The 25,459-nt window shown below is 38.8% G+C and overlaps 1 protein-coding gene across 2 annotated transcripts in view; it reads right to left on the bottom strand.

The window, feature by feature from the left end:
* cacna2d1a (calcium channel, voltage-dependent, alpha 2/delta subunit 1a) overlaps positions 1 to 25,459 on the bottom strand; it is a 103,383-nt gene that overhangs the window by 7,486 nt on the left and 70,438 nt on the right. The window contains exons 19-38 of one of the 2 annotated variants that reach the window (XM_063500754.1): positions 25,079 to 25,150; positions 24,810 to 24,881; positions 24,658 to 24,719; positions 24,232 to 24,308; positions 19,105 to 19,165; positions 18,920 to 19,017; positions 17,037 to 17,121; positions 16,824 to 16,886; positions 13,725 to 13,834; positions 11,984 to 12,058; positions 11,527 to 11,594; positions 11,386 to 11,424; positions 11,223 to 11,294; positions 8,089 to 8,241; positions 6,982 to 7,034; positions 5,424 to 5,479; positions 4,196 to 4,313; positions 3,446 to 3,555; positions 2,699 to 2,781; positions 239 to 327 (exon numbers count right to left, since the gene is read on the bottom strand). In XM_063500754.1, the coding sequence (XP_063356824.1) occupies positions 239 to 327; positions 2,699 to 2,781; positions 3,446 to 3,555; positions 4,196 to 4,313; positions 5,424 to 5,479; positions 6,982 to 7,034; positions 8,089 to 8,241; positions 11,223 to 11,294; positions 11,386 to 11,424; positions 11,527 to 11,594; positions 11,984 to 12,058; positions 13,725 to 13,834; positions 16,824 to 16,886; positions 17,037 to 17,121; positions 18,920 to 19,017; positions 19,105 to 19,165; positions 24,232 to 24,308; positions 24,658 to 24,719; positions 24,810 to 24,881; positions 25,079 to 25,150 (1,616 nt within the window). The remainder of the gene's footprint in view (positions 1 to 238; positions 328 to 2,698; positions 2,782 to 3,445; positions 3,556 to 4,195; positions 4,314 to 5,423; positions 5,480 to 6,981; positions 7,035 to 8,088; positions 8,242 to 11,222; positions 11,295 to 11,385; positions 11,425 to 11,526; positions 11,595 to 11,983; positions 12,059 to 13,724; positions 13,835 to 16,823; positions 16,887 to 17,036; positions 17,122 to 18,919; positions 19,018 to 19,104; positions 19,166 to 24,231; positions 24,309 to 24,657; positions 24,720 to 24,809; positions 24,882 to 25,078; positions 25,151 to 25,459) is intronic. The other variant, XM_063500755.1, reaches the window with a different exon arrangement.

Below are 25,459 nucleotides of genomic sequence, written 5' to 3'. Positions count from 1 at the left end.
GTAATTTGGGAAGGTGAAGTCAGATGGTGATATAAAATAAGAGGGAGAAGCAGGTGAGAAAATGCGTGGAAAAGCAATGGAAAAAAGATAAAATAGTGGAACAAAGCAGGGACATGAAAATGGGGGAGACAAGATTTGAAACATCAAGGGAAAAAGAAGCACGAGTTACGAACAAGATCGAGCATTCGAAAATAATGATAAAGTGTTAACGAGAGAGAGTGAGCGTTATGGGACTGACCCGAGACAGCACATGAACAGTGGCAGCAGTAACATGAGCAGAGAGGAAGCCAATGGGGAGCCTGCGCTCCTTCGGCACATGACCTCATCCTAACCATCAACAGCCAATCATAAGGCGGGAAACAGAGAAAACAGAGAGAAAGAGAATCATGCAGCAAAGGGTCCATATAGTTAGCAGGTTAGAAAGGAAATATGAGCAGAAAAGGAAGAAATAATTAGGTTACATACACAAACAGTAGTACAAGGCAGATGCATTCCCTTCAGAGACAAGTGTGAGAGAAAGTTAGTGTGTGGGTGGATGGGTGGGTGTTTGCATATGCGTGTGTGAGTGAGCAACACAGTGCAGGCAGAAGAGTTCATTTTTAAAACTTCGACGCTGGAAAAAGACTATAGAGTGAAAACAAACAAAGCATTCAAGCACAGGGGTTTCACACGCAAAGATTCTGTGCTGCTCATAAAAATGTTTGTTTAGCTTAGTTATTCATAAATCAAGAAACAACCGACTGTTTATCTTTGCATGGGAAACCTACGCACATACAGCTTTTGAGGGATTTCACAAAAGACAAAAGAATCCAAAAGAGAAGTGGCATGCACGATGTAAAGATATTAGTTATGGAAAGGTGCCATGGGTTCAGCACTGATATATTGTTCCCATACCGGGAGAGTCTTAAGGACTTTGAGGAAGTGACTTGTGCTTTGACCAAAATGACTCTAGTCTCTCCTTAATTGGCGTCTCTTATGTTGGTGTTGGTACTTCTTACTCTAATAATAAAAAAAACGCTAAAATGTTTTTCACACAATAAAAAGGCATTTTGAGAACAGGCTTGAATCATGAGAACTTAAAATTACACTCCCTGGACACTTTATTAGGTACACCTTACTAATGTAGTACCGGCTTGGAACCCTTTTTGCCTTCATGGCTATTTCTTACTTCTTCATGCCAAAGATTCAATAGTGTGCTGGAGAAATTTCTCACAGATTTTGGAGGATATACCCATGATGGTATCGCACATTTCCTGCATATCCACAATGCCAATGTCCTGTTCCACCACATTCCAAAGGAGTTCGTTGAATTGAGATCTGTTGACTGTAAAGGCCATTTGAGTACAATGAACTCATTGTCATGTTCACGAAACCAGTCTGAGGTGATTTGAACCTTGTGACATGGTGCGTTATCAATAATCAAAGGATGGGTACAGTATAGTCGTAAAGTGAATAAACAACGCAAAATTTTCTTAAAGGTTGAACAAGGCAGGATCAGTGCCTCAGTGTTGTTTATACCAAATTCTGAGCCAGCCATCTGAATGACACAGGAGGAATCACGACTCATCAGACCAAGCAACATTTTTCTAATCTGTTATTGTCCAATTTTGGTGAGGCAATGTAAATTGCAGCCTCAGTTTCCTGTTATTAGCTGACATGATTGCAGTCTTCTGCAGCTGTAGCCCAAGTGCTTCAAGGTTCAATGTGTTAGGATGCTCTTCTGCATACCATGGTTGTAACGAGTTACCGTTGTCTTAAAATCAGCTCAAAGCAGTCTGGCCAATCTCCTCTCACCTCATGCATCAACACAAGCATCTTATTCTAAACAACTGTTAATCACTGGGTATTTTAGACTGTTTTTTGGGCCATTTTCTGCAAACCTCAGAGATAGTTTGTGGGAAAATCCTCAGCAGTTCCTGAAATACTCTGAAATACTAGAATGAACAACTGTGTCACGTTCAAAGACACATTCAAAGACAAACTCAAGTTTCTTGTCCTTTCTGATGCTCAGTTTGAACTTCGGCAAGTCATCTTTATCATGTCTACGTGACTCAATGCATTGAGTTGCTGCTTCGCTTTTGCATTATTGAGCAGAGGAACAGGTGTACCTATTAAAGTGCCTGGTGAGTGTATAGTACAAAAAGCTTTGCAATGGTCTTTCTTTCCGATATAACTACACTCAGTAAAGGCTTGTTGGTTGTATATCTGGTTAAATGTCATTGAGTGTTGCAGATCTTCTCTGAAAAAGTCTGCTGTTATCAGTCCATCCATTTATCTATTCTCTTCCGCTCGTCTTTATCAGGGTCAGGGGGAGCTGGAGCCTATCCCAGTTATGATAGGGCGAGAACCGGATTACACCCTGGACAGGTTGCCAGTCTGTCGCAGGGCTAACATAGAGAGGCAGACAATCATTCAAACCCACAGTCATACCTATGGGCAATTTGAAATCACCAATTAATCTAACCCTACTAACTGCATGTCTGAGGTCAAGGAAGAAAGCCAGAGTACCCCAGAGAGAACCCAACAAAGAATCCAAATATCTTCCTTAGAAGATAAACAGAGAGAAAATATTTGTTTCCCATTCACCGGAAAGCCAGACAAAAGGTCTTTGCAGACTGGAGACGATAAACTAGCACAGAACAACCAATTTTTTAAAATAGGGGAAAACAATCATCCAGGTCTGATTAAAGGCACTTACATGACTATTGTTATCAAAACAAGCTGCAGGCCCCTTCCTGTACCGCGGCTCAGAAGCCAATTGACAAGGATCAGGCCCTTGTGCTGGATTACTGAAGTCAGGAACATGACAACTTCTGATTGATTCTGCATTAGTAATAGCAGCAACAAATAGTGCTTTGTTCAGAAGACACAGTTTTTACGTACAGTTGGAATAGTGTTAAATCATACATCTTGATTACTAAACAAAGCCACTAGTTGGAATACGTTGCTTAATACTGCAATGATGCGGCCATCATGTTCTACAATGGTGTTTTCCAAGAGGCTTTACCTCTAATTGATCACAGCTCTGTGTATTTGCGAGAACATCATTGATTTGTTTGTAAGCTATTCAGACTTATCCCACAAAACCATCTGCCATACAGACTTAGAAACCCAAGCATTACAAGTCTCTCATTCTGGGCCAATTTGTAAATGTCAATTACGGCGGAGACGATCATTTTTGTGGGTGTGGGATTCTAAAAGACACAAATGAGGGAAATACTCCACGGTAACCGCTGTCGATAATGGAAAACAACCCTTTTACAGAAGCTTGGAGAATGAACATTCAGTTGTTTACCACAAGTCCTCTTTAAATGGTGAGTGGTGAAAAATATCAGTCACAATCAGCGCCTATGTTCTCCAAGGCACAAACTTTATAAACATCTGTTTCTGAGTCAAGTGTACACACTGTCTACCAGATTATAGCTGGTGTTTAGTAAAAGGATACACTCCTGTTCTTCCTGCTTTAATATCTTTTCCTGACATTCACATCCATGCTCTGTTTCTGCAACGATGAAGACGAGGTTCGTCTTGGGCAGCCTTTCGGCGTGATAGAGCCTGGAGAAGGGAAGACACACAAGAGACACAAAAGGAGTTGTTGACACGTGGGCTTGAGTCCAGGAAAGATATGATTTCATTCAAACATGCTCACAAGAGATACAGGAAGTTGAATGTTTAACCAGAAAGCAGTGAAGTGAAGATGCAGTAATTCTCATCTCTTTTCCACAAAAGTAGTCAGCTATTGGTCTGCACACACAGTGGATCACTCAGTCAAGTTTGTCAACTATGTTCATTCCTAAGGACACACAAACCTGCCTTACCATGCCACTGCCCTCCGAGAACTTTACTGAGACCCGCATGTCGCTGCCGCTCAAATGATTTGCTCCGCTTTTTTATTTTATTTTTTTATAGTGGTCGTTAAAAAGAAACGTGTGTGCAGCTAAAGTGCAGGAATTCCACGCGGCACGCAGGCAGGCACTCCATTAGCCGGCAAGAGGGGACCTTAAAACACCACACATGCCCATGCACATGCACAAATCACACATGAAAATGCCAAGTGACTTGACTTGACTTTTATGGCAAGCAAATGTTTTGAAAGGTTTTAGGCCCACGTCAGGTATTTTAAAGATATTATTCTCTGTCAGTGTCTACACAGCAAGTGCCTATTGTGTAGCTGAGACGGGTTTTTAAGGTTTACCTTGAGCACTTCTCTGTGTCGATTGCGCCTCTAAAAGACAGGCTGTCATTCTCAAAGTAGTATTGATATTCCTCCTTGATGCAGACCTCCTTCTCCACATCCGGTGCATCATCGGTAGCTGTAGAAGCACATTCAGGTATATTTTTGGTTAACACACAATTAAAACAACAGCTCTGATATATTTTCACCTATTATACCTACGGCAAACATTAGCATTCATTTAGTTGTGTTTTGAATTATTTTTATTTAGAGAGCACTTGTGTGAACCCAAAGCGCTTCACACAACAAAACAACTTCATAACGAGTAGATTGTAAATTTTAAGTAGTGTAACATTCATAGTTTGCTTGTGAGCTTTTGAAAGTTTCTAAGGATATCTGCTTATGAGCACATGTTCTGGCACATCCCTCAATTGACACTTCTGTCAATCTGTTGATATTTTCGTGAACAGTGGGCATTTGTGTCGTTTTGAATCGACAGCATCATCTCCTTTCCCTTCATAAAGATTTTTCCAGCGTTTCATATGCTACAGGAAAAGATAGAGGAATCATTGGAGCGCTTTTTCCTGAGTATTTAAAGGGACTTTTGCTATCCTCTGTAAAGTTGATTAAGCTACAGTTTCTTTTACCATTCCATTTGATTTTGTTTGTGTCTACATTTTGCTATGACACTGAGCTTTAAAGAAAACCTAACACAGACAATCATTCTCTGTAGGTTCAACATGAAGGGAGTGCTGTACAAATAGTACATTTATCCTTTGTTAATATGTGACAATTAAAGCAGCTTAAGAGATAAAGTTTATTGCCCTCCTCCCAGGAGAAACCAGCCATGTAAATAGTAATATTTAAATGTAGAAAAAAAAAAAGGAACATTTCTGGGCATTAACATCAGCTCTCACATTTTTGTGGGGATGACCCCATAAAACTAATTCCAAAGCTTTAATAAACTAAAACTTCTATTTTGCCAAAGTCATATGAAAAGAAGTGTCTTTAACAAAGAAAGAGGGAGGCCTGGTATTCTGTTTTTCCTAATACATACAAACCTAAGCCTGCTAAATTCCTCTAAGGATGAGGTTGTAACTATTTGTAAAAATGACACTGACTTCAAAGTAAAAAGAACATCCATCATAATTAATTCTCCATAAGGAGGCAATCCAGGCTGTACAGATCTGCATAAATTTCTTAGAAACAATTCAGCCCCCTTGTTCTCATGTGATTAATAGGAACCAACCTGCTTCCCCGAAATCAGGTAATGTGATGCTGATCACTAGCTGTTGCATTATTGACCTAAGAGCAAAAAAAAGCAATCCCAGACACAAACAAATAGTTAAATTCATTTGATTTTATACACATTAAAACAAAAATCTAAGTACTCATGCAAACTAAAACCAAACTGATAAACTAACTAAATAATATCCAATTTTTCATGTTTTCATTACTGTGCAAACGTATTGAGCCGTCACTCGTTTTTTTATATTTTGCTAGGAAAATGGGAAATAGGAACACAGACTTCTTGAAATGTGAAAACGTAGGTGGAAATACAACATGTAAGTCAAAAATTGTGTTCGTATCATTCAAACCAGCTTGAAAGTTATTACTTGGTATGATCACCTTTAGGCAAGCTCTGATGATAAAAATCACTCGGACACACGTGGACCGAAGCAGGCTTGTGGAAAGCAGACATTATAGTCGAGGCTTTAGGACAACTGTCTTGTAATTTCTTTAAATAGTCTTAAAGATTAGTTCTTTACGCTTCTTGATAGACAAGCGAAGCTCTTCTTTGGATGCCTTTTGTTCCATTCTCTGTTAAGATGATCCCAAACTACCTCAATAATACTAAGGTTCAGGCTCTGGGGAGGCCAATCTATGACTAATAGCGTTCCATTGTGTGCTTTTCTATACATTTCTCTACATTATGCTTTTATTGCACTGGCAGTGTGTTTGGGATCATTGTTATGCTAAAGAATGAAGCCACTTCAATCAGGTCTGATTGGCAACCTCCTCCATATATTTTTAACCACATATATTGATGATGATTTTAACCAAAAATGTCAGATTTTGATCCATAAGACCAGTTGCCACTGCCACAATATATTTCTTTCTCTTCCCTAAGATCGGCTTCTTGACAGCGACTCTTCCATAGATTGTTTTCCAGGCATGCAGATTTCTTTTTCTTGAGTTAAGAGCCCTTTTATGCTTGGATGATTCATAGGTGCTAAGTGTTAATTGGCTTAAAAAAGAACCAACAAAACACTCATCTGAAAATGGTTGAGAAATTGGACTGAAAATGTAGTGAAAAAGCAGCCAATGTCCAAAGAACAAGGTTGAGACTTTCCTAACATCTGGACATCTAAAGCTAGAGAGTACTTTAAAAAGCAGTCTAGCTCCTTGACACAAAATATAAAGAAATGAGGTTTAGCTCAAGCAATTTGCATACTGTAGTTGAAAAGCCCTAATATTTGCTTTAAGGGCGTGAATATGGATACATTTTAAGTGGCCTTAAAATATATTTTTATTGGACATGTTGTAATGACATCAAGACAGTGACACAGCGCATAAATCAAGAGATGATTTCCTGGAATGTAGACTGTCTAGGGAAAAATTCAGCTATTAAACAGATGCTATACGTCCATGTGGAGGAACAAATCCTGCTTTCCATGTATTTTGAGGTTAAGGACTTAAAATTCCTGCTTCTATAGAGAATATTTCAGCTAATAATGGGATGACACCATTGCAGACCATATTATTAAAAAAAATTAAAAATCAAACAAATAACAAAAAGAACTCACCAGGCAGCAGCAGATGCCCACCATCCCAAATTTAACATATCTGCTATTGTGGGCTTAAAGGGAGAAAATGAGAAAATATAGATATTAGATGAGCACCGAATAAAACCTATAATCAATAGTTTAGCATTCATTTTAAGCCGGTTGAGCCTGTCTGAATATCCTGTTTGTGTTTACAGTAGCTGTCTAGTTTTGCACAGCACAAAGACCGAAAGTTCCAGCCAGAGGTTTTATTTTCCTCCTTTGTGAGGAAATTAGAGCACAGTCCTCGTCAACAGATGTGAGGATAACTATGTAAACAAAGAACCAGTGAGAAAACAAAGTAGCACACGGTTTAAATAAAAGCCCCAACATGTTGCTTTGATTATAGTTAGCATGCGAGGGCCTTGTTTCGGTGAATCAGTGCTGTACTCTTTCCTTTTAGTTGACGGTGTCCTCAGTCATCAAGGAGGCTTTACTAACCGTGTTACACTGGCTGCTGACAGTGTCTTTGATCAGAAGATATCTGCGTCTTTCATCTCACCTTGGTCACTAGACCATGTACGAATATGTGGTAACAGCTGGGAAATGACAGTTTTGTTTGTCTAGTAAATGATTTGAAATGTTTACAAATACAAATACCTCTATTAAGTTTCGGCTTATTGCCTCTTCCTATGATGGAAACATTTTAACATCAAGGGAAAGCATCAGTGTTACTGTAAAATCGGCAGATAATTTACATCATTCCACTGGAAGTTGCATTTTTTGTAAGTGACAAAAAAAGTGCCAGCTTGTACATTGCTTGATGTGTTAGCCAAGCAATCTTTTACTCTAACTGAAAAATCCACTTTAGCCATGCTTTCACCATTCCCTCTGCTTTCCCTACTGTCTGCACTATCCAGATTTATGGCTCCCTTTAGAGTGATGTCTGTATATGTGTATGTGTGCATACATATCATCAAGCAGGTATGAGTACAAATTGCATTATGTTTACTTGCGTCTATCCTTCTGTTCATGCAGGGAAATTAATTTGCGTATGGACATCAGAACGTGTAGGTGTGCAGTAATGCGTGGCTCAGTTTGTGTGATAGGTTTTGCGTGTGTTTATAGTCTCTGGCTTATGTAACTTACCACGTAGACGGATCGCATCCCGGCAGATGTTTTGTCCTCTTTCTTGGGATCACAGAGCGACTGGTAGTTATACGTACTCTTATTGGTGTACAGAGACGAGTTGATCAAGCTTCTCATAATACAAGGGTCGATCTCACCGAAGAATTTCCCAATCTAGTTTTGCAGCAGGGATCAGGTATTCAGGGCACAGAATAATAATTATAAATTAAAAAAATAAATAAATAAGAACTTGCACAAAGAAATCATATAATTAACAAGACAAATGCATGAGTAGTAAACATGCCTCAAGGTCCACAAACTACCTACAGCCCACAGATAAATGGTTGAACACAGCAAAAACTACTAAACTTTTAAAATTGATATTGTAGTTGGGATTGTTCATTTACAGAGAGCCTAAGCTTCTTGATAATTTGAATTTATCATTATACTTTTGCCTAACTATTTATTAGGTACACCTTGCTAGTACTGAACTGGACACTCTTTGCCTGCAAAACCACCTATTTTTTTGTAGAACAGATACAAAGATGTGTGGGAACTGTTCCTCAGATATGTTGGTCCATACTGACATGACAGAAATATATAATTGCTGCAGATCTGTCGGCTACACATCCATGATGCAAATCCTCCATTTCACCACTGACGACAGTTATCTGGTGAATGTGGAAGACATTTGAGTCCACTAAAGAAACCATTATGGAAGATCTGAGCTGTGTGACATGGTGCGTTATCCTGTTGGAACCAGCAATCAAAAGATAATGTTATCAAGCCATCATGTAATCATGGTCAGCAACAATGCCAAGGTAGGCTATGGCATTAACATAATACTTAAGGAGGGGTGATTTGTGCCCACACTATTACACCACCACCAGCCGCCTACAAGGCAGCTTGCTTTCATGTTGTTCATGCCAAATTCTGAACTGCTATCCAAGTGGTTGCAGGAGAAATCGAGACTCATCTGAATAGGCAATGTCTTCTACTGTCCAATTTTAGTGAGTCTATGTTAATTGTAGCCTCACTTTCTTGTTCTCAGCTGACAGAAGCCTGATGTTTACTTTGAACCTGGCCATCTTGACCATGTCTACATACCTAAATGCGTTACGTTAGTGCAATGCGATTGGCTGATTGAGCAGTTAAACAGGTGTACCTAATAAAGTGGTCAGTGATTGTAAATTTGCTGGAAAAAAAACACACACAAAGTAAAACACATGCAACATAAAGTCGTGAAACTGTAGACATGTGCAAAAAAAGTTCACAGAGAATTTAAAGACAAACAGACAGCAAATCACTCTCAAACCAGGATGACTGACTTTGGTATAATCTGATTAACACAGTCCATCGGGCAGCCATAAATTTTTACTTGGGGGAAGTAGTTTGCCTCAGTATATCAGAGGTATCACATGACTGTGTGCATGGAAGTGTTTAAGTAACAGTGTTTCCAGGAGGGTGTGTGTACAGTAAGTAGTGCTCTGTGTGTTTGTACTTTATGAATGCAGTCAATCGCTCAGGTCACTGTTAACAAGCTGTCCTCCATATATTCATTCCTCTTTATCTTAACATTCGCAGGGTATATAAATCTTTTAATCTATAAGGTAAAGTGAGCCTTCTTTTCTTTCCACGTGCAATAACGCAAATAATGAATTAACAGTCTCAGCACTGTTAGCTTGCAGACTCCCGGAGGGCGTTTTGGAGAAAGCAAAGGAATAAGCTTGGGAGAGAAGGACATAGAAAGAGGGAGAGAAAAGGGGAAGCTCACAGAGAGAGAAACATTGCTGCTGTAGGAAATATGACTGAGGGCACACTGCCTTTTATAAACGAGGTCACTGGGTTTTTAGTACTGCTGAGGCAACTGATTTATCCACCATACACTCAACTCTGATTAGTGAAGGAGTTGAGGTGGCATGAAAACATTTACTCAGATGACAACAGGGGCCCAGTGTCAGCCTTTAGAATAGGACAAAAACAGCGCAGAAACATCGATTTTCTGTACTTGGGCTTTGTGAATTAACTAATAATAGGAAGCCCTGGGAAAACTTTATTAGCCTCCCTTGTTATGTTTTTTTTTAGTAATAAAGAAGCAAATTTAGGCCTACTGAAGATTCACAGAAGATTTGTTGTGATATTCAAGCTTTTATGGGCTTTGTATTAGAAAGCTGGCAAGTTAAAGACAAACTGCATTAGGCGAGTCCAGGAAAAGGTCAGTTTTTGTGTAAAATGACTGGTTGCTGAATTCAATTCAACTTTGAGCATGTAAGTCCTTTGGCAGTAAAAAAAGAATTTCTTTCAAGGTCAAGAAAAAATGAAAGAAATATTGTTTTGACACTAAATATTTCAACTTAAATCCAGCTTACCTTGAACCTCCGATTTCATTTCATGAACAGAATTTGATCAGTTGTTACATTATCTATACACTCATGTGAAAAGTTAAGTTTTTATAGGGTTCTATGTCCTGTGAAAAACTAAACACACCCTTACTGTTTCCATTGGAATTAAGGTAGGTAGTAGCCAGGTGCTGCTAATTAGATACAAAGTTGTGGCAGTTTCCAGATGAGGAGAATTCAAATGTCTTTTAACATAATTCCACAATCATCTGAGCAGTGGACGTCCGATCAAATTCACCCAAATATGAGAGTCAAATATGAGGCCATCTGTCCAACAGCTAAACCTCGGCTGACACTTGGTCATTCAACAGGACATGATCCCAAGCATAGTAGCAAATCTACAACCGAATGACTGACAAAGAAAAGAATTACGATGTTGCCATGACCCAGTCAAAGTGCAAATTCTCCAAACGACCTAATTGAAATGCTGTTGCGTGACCTTAAGAAAGTAGTGCACAAACAAATGCATGCAAACCTTAATGAACTGGACAATGTTATGAAGAAGAGTGAGCTAAAATTCCTCTGCAATGATGTGAGACACTGATAAAGTTATGCATACATATACACATATGCATATACAGAAAATGATTATATCAAGTTCATGCTCCCAAAGGTGGTTTTACAAACTACTGAATGATGGGGTGTTAAGCTTTCGCAGGACTGCAGAGTTCTGGTCACATTAAATCAGGCACTCAGAATCACTATATTTTCAACTGCTGTGTGAATGAAAAAAAAGAACAAAATCCAGAGGCCCACCTCATTAAAATGGTCAATCTGATTGGTCATCACCAAGAAGCCTCCATCATCCAGAATATAACAGTTTAAATTCTGGAATTAAACAGATGATTAAACCAGCGCTGATTTTCATCCAAAACTAACAAAACAAACAAAACTAACTCTACATACCCGAACCTCTTACCTTATCGCCTATCGTACAGCCACACAGCTCATCCTTGCACTTGAAAACATAGAAGGGCAGAATGATGAAAACTGATAGGAACGACAAAATGTGTCTAATTGCGCACATGCTGAATATGTCATCAAGATAGGATCTACTCACACTTTTTCTCTGTGAGGTGTTGGAGAAGATCTCTCTCCACATATCTATGTCCAAATGTACACCGACCACTGGGTTAAAACACAAAAGCCAGACATCCTAGATCATACTGGACCTCTGTGTCAACTTTCCACTCTGAACTCAGAAAATGGAACTTGGCTAAAGATCACAGACAACTAGACAACTTGATGTGTGGTTTGTGTATGTGTGTTTGTGTATCTATGGCAGAGGGAAGAAGAAATAGACAAACGTAGTGGCTATTAAATTAGAAGGAGCAAGTGTTCTTGGAGGAAAAGAAGTTCACACTATAGGGTGTGGATCTATAAATAAGATGCATCGCTTTAAGCGTAAGTGTGTTTATGTGTAGGCGGTTTAATAAAAGATAGAGCATGAGAAATGGGGCTTAAACATGTAAACACTCTTTGGGTTGTGATTTGTATTTGTGCACGTGTGTTCTTACCAGCTGGTTTGAGTGTGATATCGTCAATCTTGAGGTTTACTGCTTTACTCACTAGGACTGAACCCTCATATTGAGCTACAAGAAAAACCAAGGAAACGCTGCATTGAAAATGGTATGTGCACATTTTCATTTTATGGCTACTAACAATTTACTGGCTTTATCATTAAAAGTTAACAAACTAAACAAATTAACAATTCACAAAATTGTCTAAGGAGCTTGGAAAGAAAAGTGTCTGGACTTTTTTTAAGTTGCTTGAAGATGTTTCACCTCTCATCCGAGAAGCTTCTTCAGTTCTAGGGTCAAATGGTGGAGAGTCCCAGATTTAAGCCCTATGGGAGTGTCCCCACAAGAGGGACATGGACCCCCTAATGATCCTCTACCTAATCACACGAGCCAAGGTGTGAAAACGGATGAAGCTCACAATCAGCGGGTGAACCCATTTCGAGACCTTGCCCCACCCTATCATGTGATTTCCTGAAGTCAAAAGGCCCAGGATGTGAGTGGGCGTTAAAGCGTCTGGGAAGGGATCTCAAAACTGGATTATAGATGGCAGACAGTTGGTGTCATAAGCCTCTGTTCAAAGAGGGCCGTTCACAGTGGACATAGATGGCTTTGTTCACTCCTCTTTCAAACCATCTGTCTTCTCTGTCCAAAATGTCAACATTTGTGTCCTCGAAAGAGTGACCTTTGTCCTTTAGATGGAGATGGACTGCCGAGTCTTGTCCCGTCGAGGTGGCTCTTCTATGTTCTACCTTCTCAGATGAGAGGTGAAATGTCTTCAAGCAACTTAAAGAAGTCCAGGTGCTTTTCTTTCCAAGCTCCTTGGACTATCATGACCTAGATGACAGAGAACCTTCACAGACAATTCACAAAATTGTTACTGTTGTCCCCTCACCCACTACACTCAACTTTCTTTTAAACTGTCCATTTGATGCTCTTTTAGTGACTCATTCATACAACTGTATGCTTTACTGTATAAAAACACTGTATACTACTGAAGCGCTTTTGACTTCAGAAAAAATAAGTTAGTTATTGAGTGTGACTCTAAGTTAGAATCACAATCTGAGCACAAGAGAACCAGATCTGATCACAATACATTGTAACCATTGTAACCATTTATTCACCTGTAAAGGTGAAAGTCAAGACAAAGGTGAGAACTGAGGTAAAGTCTCAAGCCTTGTTGTGGGTTTATTTCCAGTGCGTTTTGTCGTTTGCAAATAAATTCTCTAAAATAGGATTGAAAGGAGTATAGGGAATGAAAACCTTTAAAAAAAAATAGCAGCTTAGATCTTGGTAGAGGATGGACTTTGCAAGTCCCCTTCTAGATTTTTGAATGTGTACTATCATGCTGTGATGGCAGAGGTTCACCTATCTTCACTCTCTCTCAGCCTTCATTCATTTATTTTGGTTTCAGATGGCCGTAGTGGTTACAAGCCCCCGATAGAGAGATTTAACAGCTAATTATTTAGAGCTTAGACAGTGTCTGCCTCTTTATAGCTTGATACTGATATGTTTGTGAACACTGAACTGTGTTGAACCCCCTGGTAACTGCGTTGTAGCCAGTCATTCTTTGGCTTACTTTGCAGGTTGTACGGCATTGCACAAATATGTTACACAGTGACGTGGATTATTCACGGAAGAGCTGGATCTTCAAAAGAGGCTTTCTGGGTATTTTAGCCAAAGTTGTCTTTGGGAGAGAATAATTCTTAGGTAATGACACAACAGAGTAGCTGTTACTCACAAATATTTTGGAATACAGTTGGAGTGAAGATGTACAGATCGTTGTCCAAACTTCGCTTGTAGAAGCTTAAATCATACGTCTCCGCTTGTCCAGTCCAGTCCAGGCCATTACTGTAAAAATAAAGATGAGTGCATTCAAATATTACCAATATAATACTAATCTATAGATCTAATTCTAACTGCAGTTCTTTGTTTATCAATAAAATAATAAAATGTGTTTATAGAGCACCTTTCAAAAATCAAAAACAAGATAGATAACAAATAGCAATAAAATATTTAAAGAAGAGATAAAGATGAAACAGTATTAGGGGAATGCTGGTAGCAGGAGAAGATTAAAAAGTGAGAAGAAAATAAAAAATGAAAAAACAGGTAAATTAAAAACAAATTTTAAACATTTGCTAAGAAGAGATGACAGCGATTATTTCTGTCTTATCCATGTTGAGCTGCAGGAAGTTCTGTGCCATCTAGCATTCAATATATTGGATATAAAATTAGTTAATTAACTTGATGACTGCCTTTAGTGTTAAAGAGATGTAAAGCTTTGTGTCATCTGCATAGCAGTGAAAACACTGTGCCTACAGATAACCTGTCCCAGGGGTAATATGCATAAAGAAATCAGAAGTGGTCCAAGGACAGAGCCTTGCGGTACCCCACAGACCAGAGTTGCCAATGACTTACCCTATCCTGTAAGTAAGAATAAAACTTCCTTAAAACTGAACCTGAAATGATTCAGTAAAACACAGGTTTTACCAGAATGGGAAGCAACCCATAAATCACTCATCACTCTGACGAATGCTAAATGAAAGCAAACAATTTTTCAGCAACAATCTTTTCTAAAACCTTGAGGAAAAATAGATCGGACTCTCTCTCTCTCTCACTTAGGGATGGGTATCGAAAACCGTTTCTTGTTGAGAACCGGTTCCCACTGTTTCAATTCCTTGGAATTGTTTGCCATTTTTGCAAACAATTCCCTTATCGATTCCAGTCGCCCCGAATGACGTTGCGGAGCGTCATTTACCTGGCAGGAAACATGGAGGCTCAAACGCTAAAAAGTTTGGTCATACTTTACGAGAACGGATGACAACAGGGCAACTTGCAATACTTGCAAAGTAGATATTTCATTTAAGGGAGGAAACACTACGAATATGCAAAAGCATTTGCTCACAAAACACGCGATAACCTTAAATGAATGTCGTCTTTTTAATTCCGCTCCGGACTCGTGAATCTCAACGCAGCAGCAGCGGTAACGTTTGCATGTCCTCTCCCATTAATGCGGCAGGTAAATAATCAACTAACAGTGCATATTATGTTAGCGCGATCTGCCTTATTACAAAACCTGCCATTACTGTGCATTTAGGTGACCATGATGAGAGAGACAGACAGAGTCTGGCTGGCTCAGATGCTGGCAGTTCTCGCTGCAGTCTACCGTTAGCATCTCCTTTCAGGCCAGAATGTCACCGAGCAGTGACTAAGTTTGTGGTAAAAGGCATTTGCCACACCAGATGCCCCGATTTTCGGTAAGTGAATGTGTTTAATTGTAGGCAGGGAGATTACTGGATATTCTTGTGTAATTGCTACAGAATAATTTATATTATACTTTGTTATTGCTACAGAAGAATATTTATTTTATTTTACATTTACAATTTTTTCCCCGGGGACCCTGTGACACCCCATTGAAGAGCCATAGGCTGTGGATCTCTTAAGATCTCACTGTTGGGTTTGTAAGGCCATGTTACTCCTAAATTTCTATCTTGTTCAAAGAGAAGATATAAAACAAAGTTCTAAGCTAATCGACCTTAGTGTTCTCCTTTTTTTTAAAAAAAGGAATCGATAAGAGAATCGATAAAGAATCGAATCGTTATACAGAATCGAAAATGGAATTGGAATCGTGAAAATCTTATCAATACCCATCCCTACTCTCGCTAGTATACCTTTTGTCCTGTCTCTCTCTGTTCTGTTTCCCCTCATCGCCAACTGAAGACGAGTTTTTTCTTCCTACTGTCACCATCTGTTTGATTATTGGGATTTTCTAAAAGCTCTTTACCTTACAATGAAGTATCTTGAAGCAACTGTTGTTGAGAATTGGCACTATAGAAATTAAATAGAGTAGATTCAAATAAACTGGAATTAATTTAAAATTAAAGTTTGTAGATGAATCTAAAGTTATCCAAGGAGATAGGGGGCAGAGAAGGTCTTTTTAAAAGTTGTACAAAAACTTTTTTAAAAATGATACATGGACAAAACTAGTACAAGTGATGCATTAATTACAAATACCATGTGTGGCATGACAAATAATATTTATTTTTTATTATTATTATTATTATTATTGTTGTGTACTTATTTTAATAATCACGTAAGTAAGTCTTTTTAAAAGTGAACAGCAGTTTCATGATCTCCATCGTATCCTGAGCAACAGAAGGGATGTTGAGTTCTAGTCACATGACTTATACAGTAAGATGCCACTTTTTTGACACGGTCTCCTATCATTGATAGGAGCGATATAGGGATGGAGACAAAGTTCTAAATCTATTTGTCAAGCTATTGCTCAACCTTTACTTAAGGTGTATGAACTAACTGGATATTGACTTTTCTGTGGGATCACTCTAGAAGTTTAGGTAGATAGAGGAGGGGCAGAATACTGTAGCTGGACTTTCTCACAGAAAAGGACCAGTTAAGATGGCTGGAATGCTTCTATGTAGAGGTATTCTAGACATGTTTTGCTGGTAGGATCCCCAGGGAAACCCCAGAACTTGCTGGAGGAACTAAATATCCAATCTGGCCTGGGAAAGCCTTGGCAATCCCCAGGAGAAGCTGGGTCAAGCACCTAGGGACCAAAGTATAAGGTCCAATGGGCCACTTTCCCCAGCTTATACCACCATCACCCACTGACATACAGCAGTAAATGGATATACATTTATATCCAAACATACATAACAAATTTGACTTTATGCCATAACCACTAAAAATCAAGCACTACATGGGTAACTTGCTGCTCTATAAGCAGACCACATCATAATACTTTATCAGATAATCCTAAACATACTACATGTTCCTTCCCATGATCCTAAATCAACCCTGCCCTTGATCATCTAAGAAATACCTTGTGGGGTAGACTCGTGTGATCCCTCCTTCAGTCGCAACATATCTGGACATGACACCGTTTCTGACAAATAGAGTAAAATAAAGCTGTAAAGCATACCGTTACAAAAACTGGAATGTGCTTTATCTTTGACATTAACTCAAATACTTGAACCACCTGTGTTCAATTTTTTCCACCTGGTCATTCTTTACCAAATACCGGTGCTTCACTTACATCGGATCGTTTTCTTTCCATATCTTGATTAGATCGGAGGTAATGCCAGCATCGAGGAGCAATCGGTTCACCAAATCCACATTGCCTAAACAGCAAAACAGAATTTTGAGCCTCAATATTTTACCTTTGGAATAATATGCGAGTGAGTCGGTAGACTTCTGTTAGGCATCAGTCTTAAAATGTCTCATCTCAATAAGCTGATGTTGCACTTTAAAAAATTATGTGGAATAAAAAACAAAAGAAAACTGTGGAGCATCAATAGTTAACATTAACAGACGAGAGCAACCACAAACTCTGCTGTGAGAAAAACAGAAATACTGTCAGAAACAAAAACATACTTGGAAATATTTTAACATTTGCATCACATTTTATGTATCCAAAACCAAATAAAAAACTGAGAGAAGGGAACAAGATTAAACTGAGATATTACCAAAATCACAAACGCCTAAAAAGATCCAAATGGAAACAAAGCTGAAAGAATAAAGCTGAAGCAATGTCACAAATGAAAATTTTCAGAACAAATATTACTCTTTGAAGAAAAGAGCGTCTTAAAATCAGAAACAGATACTGTATTAAAGCACTGTAGGAATGAAACACGCATTTTCATGCACACGCCTCCTTCTCTGGGGTAGGTGATAGGGTAGCACAGGTGCTACAAAAAACCCCATTTTGTGGTCTTCTGTGAAAAACCACATGACAAACGTAACATATGATACAAGCTGCTCGTCCATTTCTTTTTTTTTTGTTGCTACGCCCGCCTCTTTGAACCCACAGACGACCCTCTTCAGTCCATTAACATCGAGGCTCGTCGGTGCACCCCCCTCCACCTCCTTCAACCTTTATGACACACCACACACATCAGAGAAAACAGCTGGTGTAACACTTTATTTCCCTCCTACTCCACCTTCCCTCTCTGTGCAGTGTTTTTCATTAGAGATTCTTTATTGGAGGCAGCCCAGGAATTCCTAATGTACTTCAACTTCTTCGCCACTGCAGTGGCTTAACCAAGTAAAGCGTGTAACGATGCTCGAACCCCCAACAGTCCACACGGGCCTCCTCTCTCTCTCCTTCTCTGTTCTCTATGGACTCCATTAAACTGGCAGCTAATAATGGTGAAAGTAATATTTCAATTGGGTGAAAAGTTTTATTGGATTGATCCTGTTGAGATGTTTGAAGTAAGTTATTAAATGCACACCATCAAATTATACCAAGGAACACAATATAGGAGCTCTTTTATAAATATCAGGGGACCTTTTGGTTTACTCAGTCGTCCCCCCCCCCCCCCACAAAAAAAAAAGAGTGATCCATATCAATGAGCGCATGTAAGAAATGGCAAGGATGTTAATGCATTGGTCAGATGTTAGGGAAAAGGTCCACTGGTCCCTGATTTGTGTTTTATTGCTCCGCTCACGCTCTCGGCTTGACGTGTCCTGCTCTTTCTCACAAACACAGAGTAATTGGATGAGGTCGAGCGGCTATAGGTGGGGTGTGGAAGGCATATTGCTATCGAATACTGTGTGTGTGTGTGTGTGTGTGTGTGTGTGTGTGTCACATCTAAGCCGACGTGCCTCACACATGTGCAGTCAGGCGTGTGATGGTCAGACTTTTAGAGTTAGCATCAAATGGGTAACACGAACAGAGGGGTTCAACATTACAAAGCTTTGCCTAGTCATGCACACCAAACCATCCAGCCAGACCTGTACTTCACTGGAAAGAGAGACTTCTGGGAGTACGTTTGGGTTGGCACTCTTCCAGTAAAAAAAATTAATTTTTTCATGTAAACCTACTATAACAAACAGTGCTCACATCATAACCATAGGCACCAAGAACATGCAAAACGGACAAAAATTGTGGTAAATATTTCTCTATTTTTTGATACTTACACATGGGGTTGTTTGGAGTCTTCCTGTCAATGTAATCGTTAAACCTCTTGAGGAAATCGGTGTTGTTGGCGTCAGGCTTCAAGTCCTTGCAGTAATCTCTGTTGGCAATGGAACAATTCTCCAGTCATACTGAGTAAAAGTTATGTTAGAAGTAACTTTATAAAAAGTTGTCTGTGCCTTCTTACCTTGGTGCAATCAGTGTGTAGCCATATTCATCAAACTTGTCAGCCATGAGGCTTTCAGAAACTGTGATAAGTATAAAGTAATATGAGTTTTCCCCAATAAATGTTCAAAATTAGGTTCAGAATAGACAAATTAATAAGAGTCACTATTATTGAGATTGAGATGAGATGTTCCGTCTGAGAGAGATTGATACCTCAAAAAGGTGAAAAAATTATTATAACCTTCTTCCTTATTTCGTATGTTTTGAATATTTTTCACGTTTACATGTTTCAGGTCATAATACAAATTTTAGACTAAAATAAATAACCAGAGAAATTACAAAATGCAGTTTTTAAATGATGACTTCCATTACACAGGGGTAAAAGCTATTCAAATCTTCCTGGCTATATGTGGAAAAAGGAATTGCCCCTTTTATTAAAACATGAATTACCTGTGATTGACTAAATTTACCACAATTAAAAAAAAAAAGTATCTTGATGATCCTCAAGAGTTTTGAAAAAAATATTCTTTGAACTGAAAAAAGTTAAACTTTCTGGAAGGTTTAAGTCCTGTTACGTGTGGCAAAACTAACACAGCACTTCAAGGGGTTCTAGGAGTGCTTTGCTGTTCAGGGCCTGCACAGGTTGCAGTAATGGAACGATGATTTCTGCTCTCTACCAGAAAATCATGAAGGAGGCATTTTTTCCCATGAAACTCAGGCACACTTGAGTTATGCAGCTCAACAATGACCCGAAGCACACCAGCAAGTCAACCTCTAAATGACTAAAAAGAAATTAATTAATTAAAAAAAATGAAGGTTTGGGAGTGGCCTAGTCAAAGTTCAGACTTGTAGCAGAAACACTTCATTATAGGCACAACCAGTTATTAGGTTTAGGTGGCGGCTACTTTTTCCACTTTTTTTAGGTTTGCTTTTTTATATTAAAAACTGCATTTTGTATTTATTTATCAGGTTATCTTTTTTTTTTTAAATTATTAGACGATCTAAAATACTGTATGTCTTGGCAATGAGAGATAACAGGTCTCTTTAAAAAGTCCCCACAATGAGAAGGTTGTGGGTATGTCAACCTTCTCTTTGGTAGCTTTCCATTTTCCTTATTCCCCCCCTGACTTTGTTTACATTTGGTATTTTAATTTATTTTAAGTTTGGTAACTAAAAACTCCTTGGTTAGGTTTAAGGTAAATATTGTCATTTGTGTTGAAATATGTCCCTTCAAAACACCAACTCTGCCTGCCGAAACACGTTTAGACTTTATTGAAATCCGAGAAATTGCTGGGAAGCGTCAGAATTGAGAAACTTGTCTGATTATCGTCTATGTTGAGTCACAGCTCAGTTTCCAAAGAATATACTGTTTGCATTTGTCAGGGCACGAGCAACATCGACACAAACACACCATTTGATGTTCTGGTAATGATAAGGGGCTGCGATAACTCATACAGCTAGACTAACTGAGGCAGAAGTTGTGTTTACAGACCGCAAAGATTCAAATCTTGCACAAACAGGTGAAAATCAGGTATAAAGGCAAAAATAAAAAAGGCACCAGAACAGACTTGGCCAGATGTGCCGTATAAAAGACCGCTAAGACTCGGAACCAGAAGGAGAGAGATGAAAGTAAAGGAAAAAATACTTGCCATTTTTCCCTGGTGTGGAAAAAATCCCAGCAGAGACAAAGTGAATGAACAAGCGAATCATCCCCCAGGGAGGTAAAGACGAGAGGGAAAAGAAAGGGGAAAGAAAAGACAGGGTAAAACCACAGGGGTCAAAGGTGACAATATTTTATTCACAGAACGAGTCCTGAATAGAAATATTGCATTTCGAACTAAAGGTTTTTAGCCCTTTGGATGCAAATGGAGACAGCGCTGATGGACAACACAAAGAGAGGCTTAAAATGCGGTTTCTAAAGTTAGGTTTGAGATGTGTTTTTAGCGTTAGGATTAGCATTCTTCTGGCAATAGGATAAATCTGTGGAGTTAAAATACTTCTGTGATGCATTTGCATTAAAATACAGTGCATTGAAATGAAGCGGGAAATGTATACCACAGATCATAACCTTAATGTTTAACCTTAACATTTTTCTCTGTTGATTATATGATGCAGCAGAATTTCTCACGGCGACACGGCTGCTGCTTGTCCTCTTTGGTGGTCATGGTTGGGGAATAGCTGCACCCATGTGGTTTTTCTTTCATATTCAGTCACTGCTTACTAATCCCACAAAGTATCCAGTAATGATGGATAGCAGAGAGATTTGGGAAATAAGGAATTAATTTACTTTTTGGGCTTTTAAATAAAAAATTAAATAAAAACCCTTTGCTTGTTTTGTGAGCTTCTTTAAAATGCTAAATTCATTCATAGTAACTCTGGATTTCAACATAAATCGATCTCTCATACACAAACAAGAAATAAAAATCTGCACCGACTTAACAAATGCGTGATAAATAGATAAGGGAATTGGGAGATTATGGTTTGGACTTGAACTGTGTTTTTAAACTGACATTTACAGTGCTCTGACTCTCTGAAAAGGAATAAAGCAGACAAGCCAGGCTTCGGTTTCAGAGATTAACGATGTTCTGCTGAGACTTTTGGATTCGATGCCTGCAAACAAGACAAAACCGATGACAAAGCACACAGAAGGGCAGACAAAAGAGGCAAGGCTTAGTGTGTTCAGAAGTATCCTGTCTTTCATTAGGAGTTATTTAACAAGGTTGTAAAAATCAAAGTGAGTCAAAAAGGAGAAAAGTGAAGAAAACAAAGACTCACACTAACTCATGTTCGGGGTACAGACTCACAGCTTTCTCCTTTATGGTTTCACCTTTAAATAATGCAAACATCCTGTCCTCTGTTCTTCCTGCTACAGTGGGTTAGTGCCAAAACCACATCTGAGGGCCATTGGAACAGGTGGGGGGTTAAATACACACTTGCACACACAGACCCGCACACACTGTCTGCGCCGCACTGTGGGTCCACGTTGCATGCGAAGCACTGCTTCTCAGAGCAAATAGCAGCTTGATTCAGTGTCACAGAACTGTCATTATTAATCAGAAACCAGCATACGAAGGAAAACAGATCATTAGAACAAAATGCTTCTGTCTTTGTGAGTCCGCCGCATCAGACAGAGTGAACCAAAGGAAAAGACGTTACATCCAAAGTCTGCCGGTGATAAGAGAATACAAAGAATACAGGGGCTGTGAGGCAAAAAACAGGAGGAGAATACTTGCCCAAAAACGCTGCAGGGGTCCAACACACCAGGAATGGTCAAGAGTTGAAGAAGGCAGGAGAACGTAAGAAGGGAGGACAGTGAAAAGATGAGGAAAGAGGGAATTGGGAAAAGAGAGCCGGAAAGGAAGTAAGCCAACAGGGTTTACACAATATTTTATTCAAAGGGAAATTGAATAAGAATATTGTTCTACGAAAGTACCCAACAGTTTAAGTAATCAGTTTGTGGAAAGCACAAAGGGGCAGTTTAACAAACGTTATGATATGTGGCAAAAATCTGTTCATTCAGTCATCTTATAAAAACTTCATTTGATTTGTCTTGAGGAACAAAATGGTTTTTACATTTACATCTAAAGTGGAGCTCTTATTGTCATTACCATAGTTCTATTATTTGACTCTATTGAAGGAGCTTTGCATGAATTACAACTGTAAAAAATTCTTATTTATGGTCCTTTTACCTCACACTTAGACTTGGTGGAGTTCCTCAGTTAATCTATTCCCTTTCCTTCTCTGTAACGTAATCTGATTGGCTGCTGCTTAAAAAACAGAAGGTTTAAACAGCAGGTGGGTGGGGCTTCAATGCTCAGAGTTACAGTTGCAGTGCACCTGTGACCATTTTAAATATGACCATTCTCTTTTATAGATCCTGAGGCTTGTAAGGATTAACCTTCACACACTGACTTGATCATGAAACTGATCATGGGCAGGTTCTTCTTTCATGGATAAACACATAAAAAAAAAAAAATCAGACACATTTTTAAGTGTGTGTGCACACTAATTTCAAACTGAATTTTCACACTAACAGCATCACACTTTAGCACAAAAGCAGTTTTGCATTAATTTAATTTGTTAGAATCAAGCTAAATTTGTTCTATTCTGAACTATTTAATCTTGCTAGTGTGTGCAAGGTTACTCTGCAATCAAAAAATAATCACTGTAATGAAAAAGAAAAAGAAATCAAACATAATTTCCTGTTATAACTTTAGCCAATACCAAAATCTCAGAAGTTACAAAAAGCCTTTCCAAGAGACATTTTCAAACTGTCCACATGTATGATTATTGAAAGGTGATGAAATATAACAGAGTGCCAGAATCAAGCAGGCTTTGTGTCTTTCCTGAAATAAGAAGTGTGCTGTGGTGCCCTAGAAGTCTTAAAATGTGTTTTGACCAGTATGACTAAGGTTTATGTAATATATGCAAAATCAAAAGTAATATTGCATTTACAAGATCCACAAATGTCCACTAAATGCAGACTCTAACCAGGCATGGCTCCAACTTAGCTGCAGTGAATACAGACACACAATAAAAATGTCCTTTGAGTAACACTATAAGTCAATGACATCTTTTACTAGTGGGAACAGACAGATCTTAAAAGGGACATGACGACAATGCCACACATATGGACGCTCTGATCTGGTGTATATCATGAAATACGACTGAGCGCAAATGTATAAATACCCTCTTGGTGACACACGCGCAGGCTCACACACACTGAGGTATTTGGCTTTAAATGAAGTGATGAGTACTATATGTGCGAAACGGGACACTGGAGCCTCTCGTCCCGCTTGTCTGGTGACAAAAACTTTGAACACCACCACAACTGAACATGGGTTTTGCAATAGATACACAAGTGACAAGTGCATGCAAGGAGAGAGCATGTAAATGAATGATCTGTATATATATTATCTCTGTGTGAGCAAATATGGGGTGTGCTATAAGTGATGAATAGGAACTATAACAAGACACACAAGTGTTTTTAAGCCCTTACATGGAGAGCATTGATGTCAGTGGAGAATATTAACAGTCATTTTCCACCCACTGCCATGTATTTACTGTCTGTATATATAGAAAGTAAATATAACTAAGTGGAAAACCTGGAATAGCAAAAGAGATTGAACTGATTTAGCGTGGCACTTACATTTTGCCTGGGTGATTGTGTCACCAATTGTTGCACGGATGTAATGCATGCTGTACTCGGGCAGGACTAGGGCCAGGCTGCGAGAGGACAAATGATAAAAACATGACATTTTGCTTTGGAAAAAAAAATCCTCAGTCTTCCACCACAAATCTTTCAGCAAGGCTTGCAAAGTATTTTTAGCAGGAAGCACAATTTACCAGTTCACATGCAGTAAGCTGCGCAGACACAAGCCACTCTGGTTTCCAAAAGTTTATTCCAAATTGTGTCTGGATATTGCCCTTACCACAGATCAATTTTAATGAGCACAAAACAGAATTATGACTATGTAAAGTAGGAATGCAAAACATGCACGGGGTTTAAAAAGCCTACCATCTGCATGCGCCAAATCTACCGTCGCCGAAATCATATTCAAAATATTTTGCGTACCTGTAGTCAGTCCCCTTCACCGGCGCAAAGGAGTACATCCTCTGACCTCGATCGATGTAACGCTTTAGGCAAGAATATTATGACTATAAATATGAGTATAAGCTGACGAAATGACCAAATTATCATGATCACGCATCATCAAATAAAATTACCTTATCTGTTGATTTCAGCAGTGTAGATATAGTCGTACTTCCTGTTTCACCTTCAATCATTTGTTTTCTTATCTGTTGACCAAACATTACAAATGAATGATACTATAGTGACACGTCACTTATTAGGATTAATTTGATAGATGTCTAGGGGGCCAGATTGGAGTCTTTTTGGATCCAGGCCATATATTTGGCAACCTTGTATTACAGTTTATCTGATTTTGATGGGACCTCCTGCAATTATAGGAGTCAGAGAAATGTGTTTTTCAAACCTGCACTTTGATGTCATCCTCGATCTCTGCATCTAGGAAATCCAGTGTTACAGGTTCATGAAACTTGGCGGTCTGTGCAGAAATGCGAGCAATTAGTGTTGTGTACCAAAAAATGTTGGCTTTGAGTACAAAAAGGGGGAAAAGAAAAAAAAAAGACTAGTAATCATCTTTTACTGATGTATTTCCAAGAAACTATTTTGATATTTTGCAGTCTTATTATGAAATAATTTGCTGTAATCATCTGTAATCAATTTGTGCATACAACATTTACAAGAAAATGCATATCTCAATGACGCCCGTGTTGCCTCGCTTCAACAAACACCATCCTGGAGCCATATGGTTGACTTATGTATAATAAACAAAGAAAGTCAGCCAAATTAC

This window comes from Pelmatolapia mariae, linkage group LG17, assembly GCF_036321145.2.
Source record: "Pelmatolapia mariae isolate MD_Pm_ZW linkage group LG17, Pm_UMD_F_2, whole genome shotgun sequence".
Classification (NCBI taxonomy): Eukaryota; Metazoa; Chordata; class Actinopteri; order Cichliformes; family Cichlidae; genus Pelmatolapia; species Pelmatolapia mariae.
Note: the sequence above shows the minus strand (reverse complement) of the source record. Positions and strands in the feature narration are given on the sequence as shown.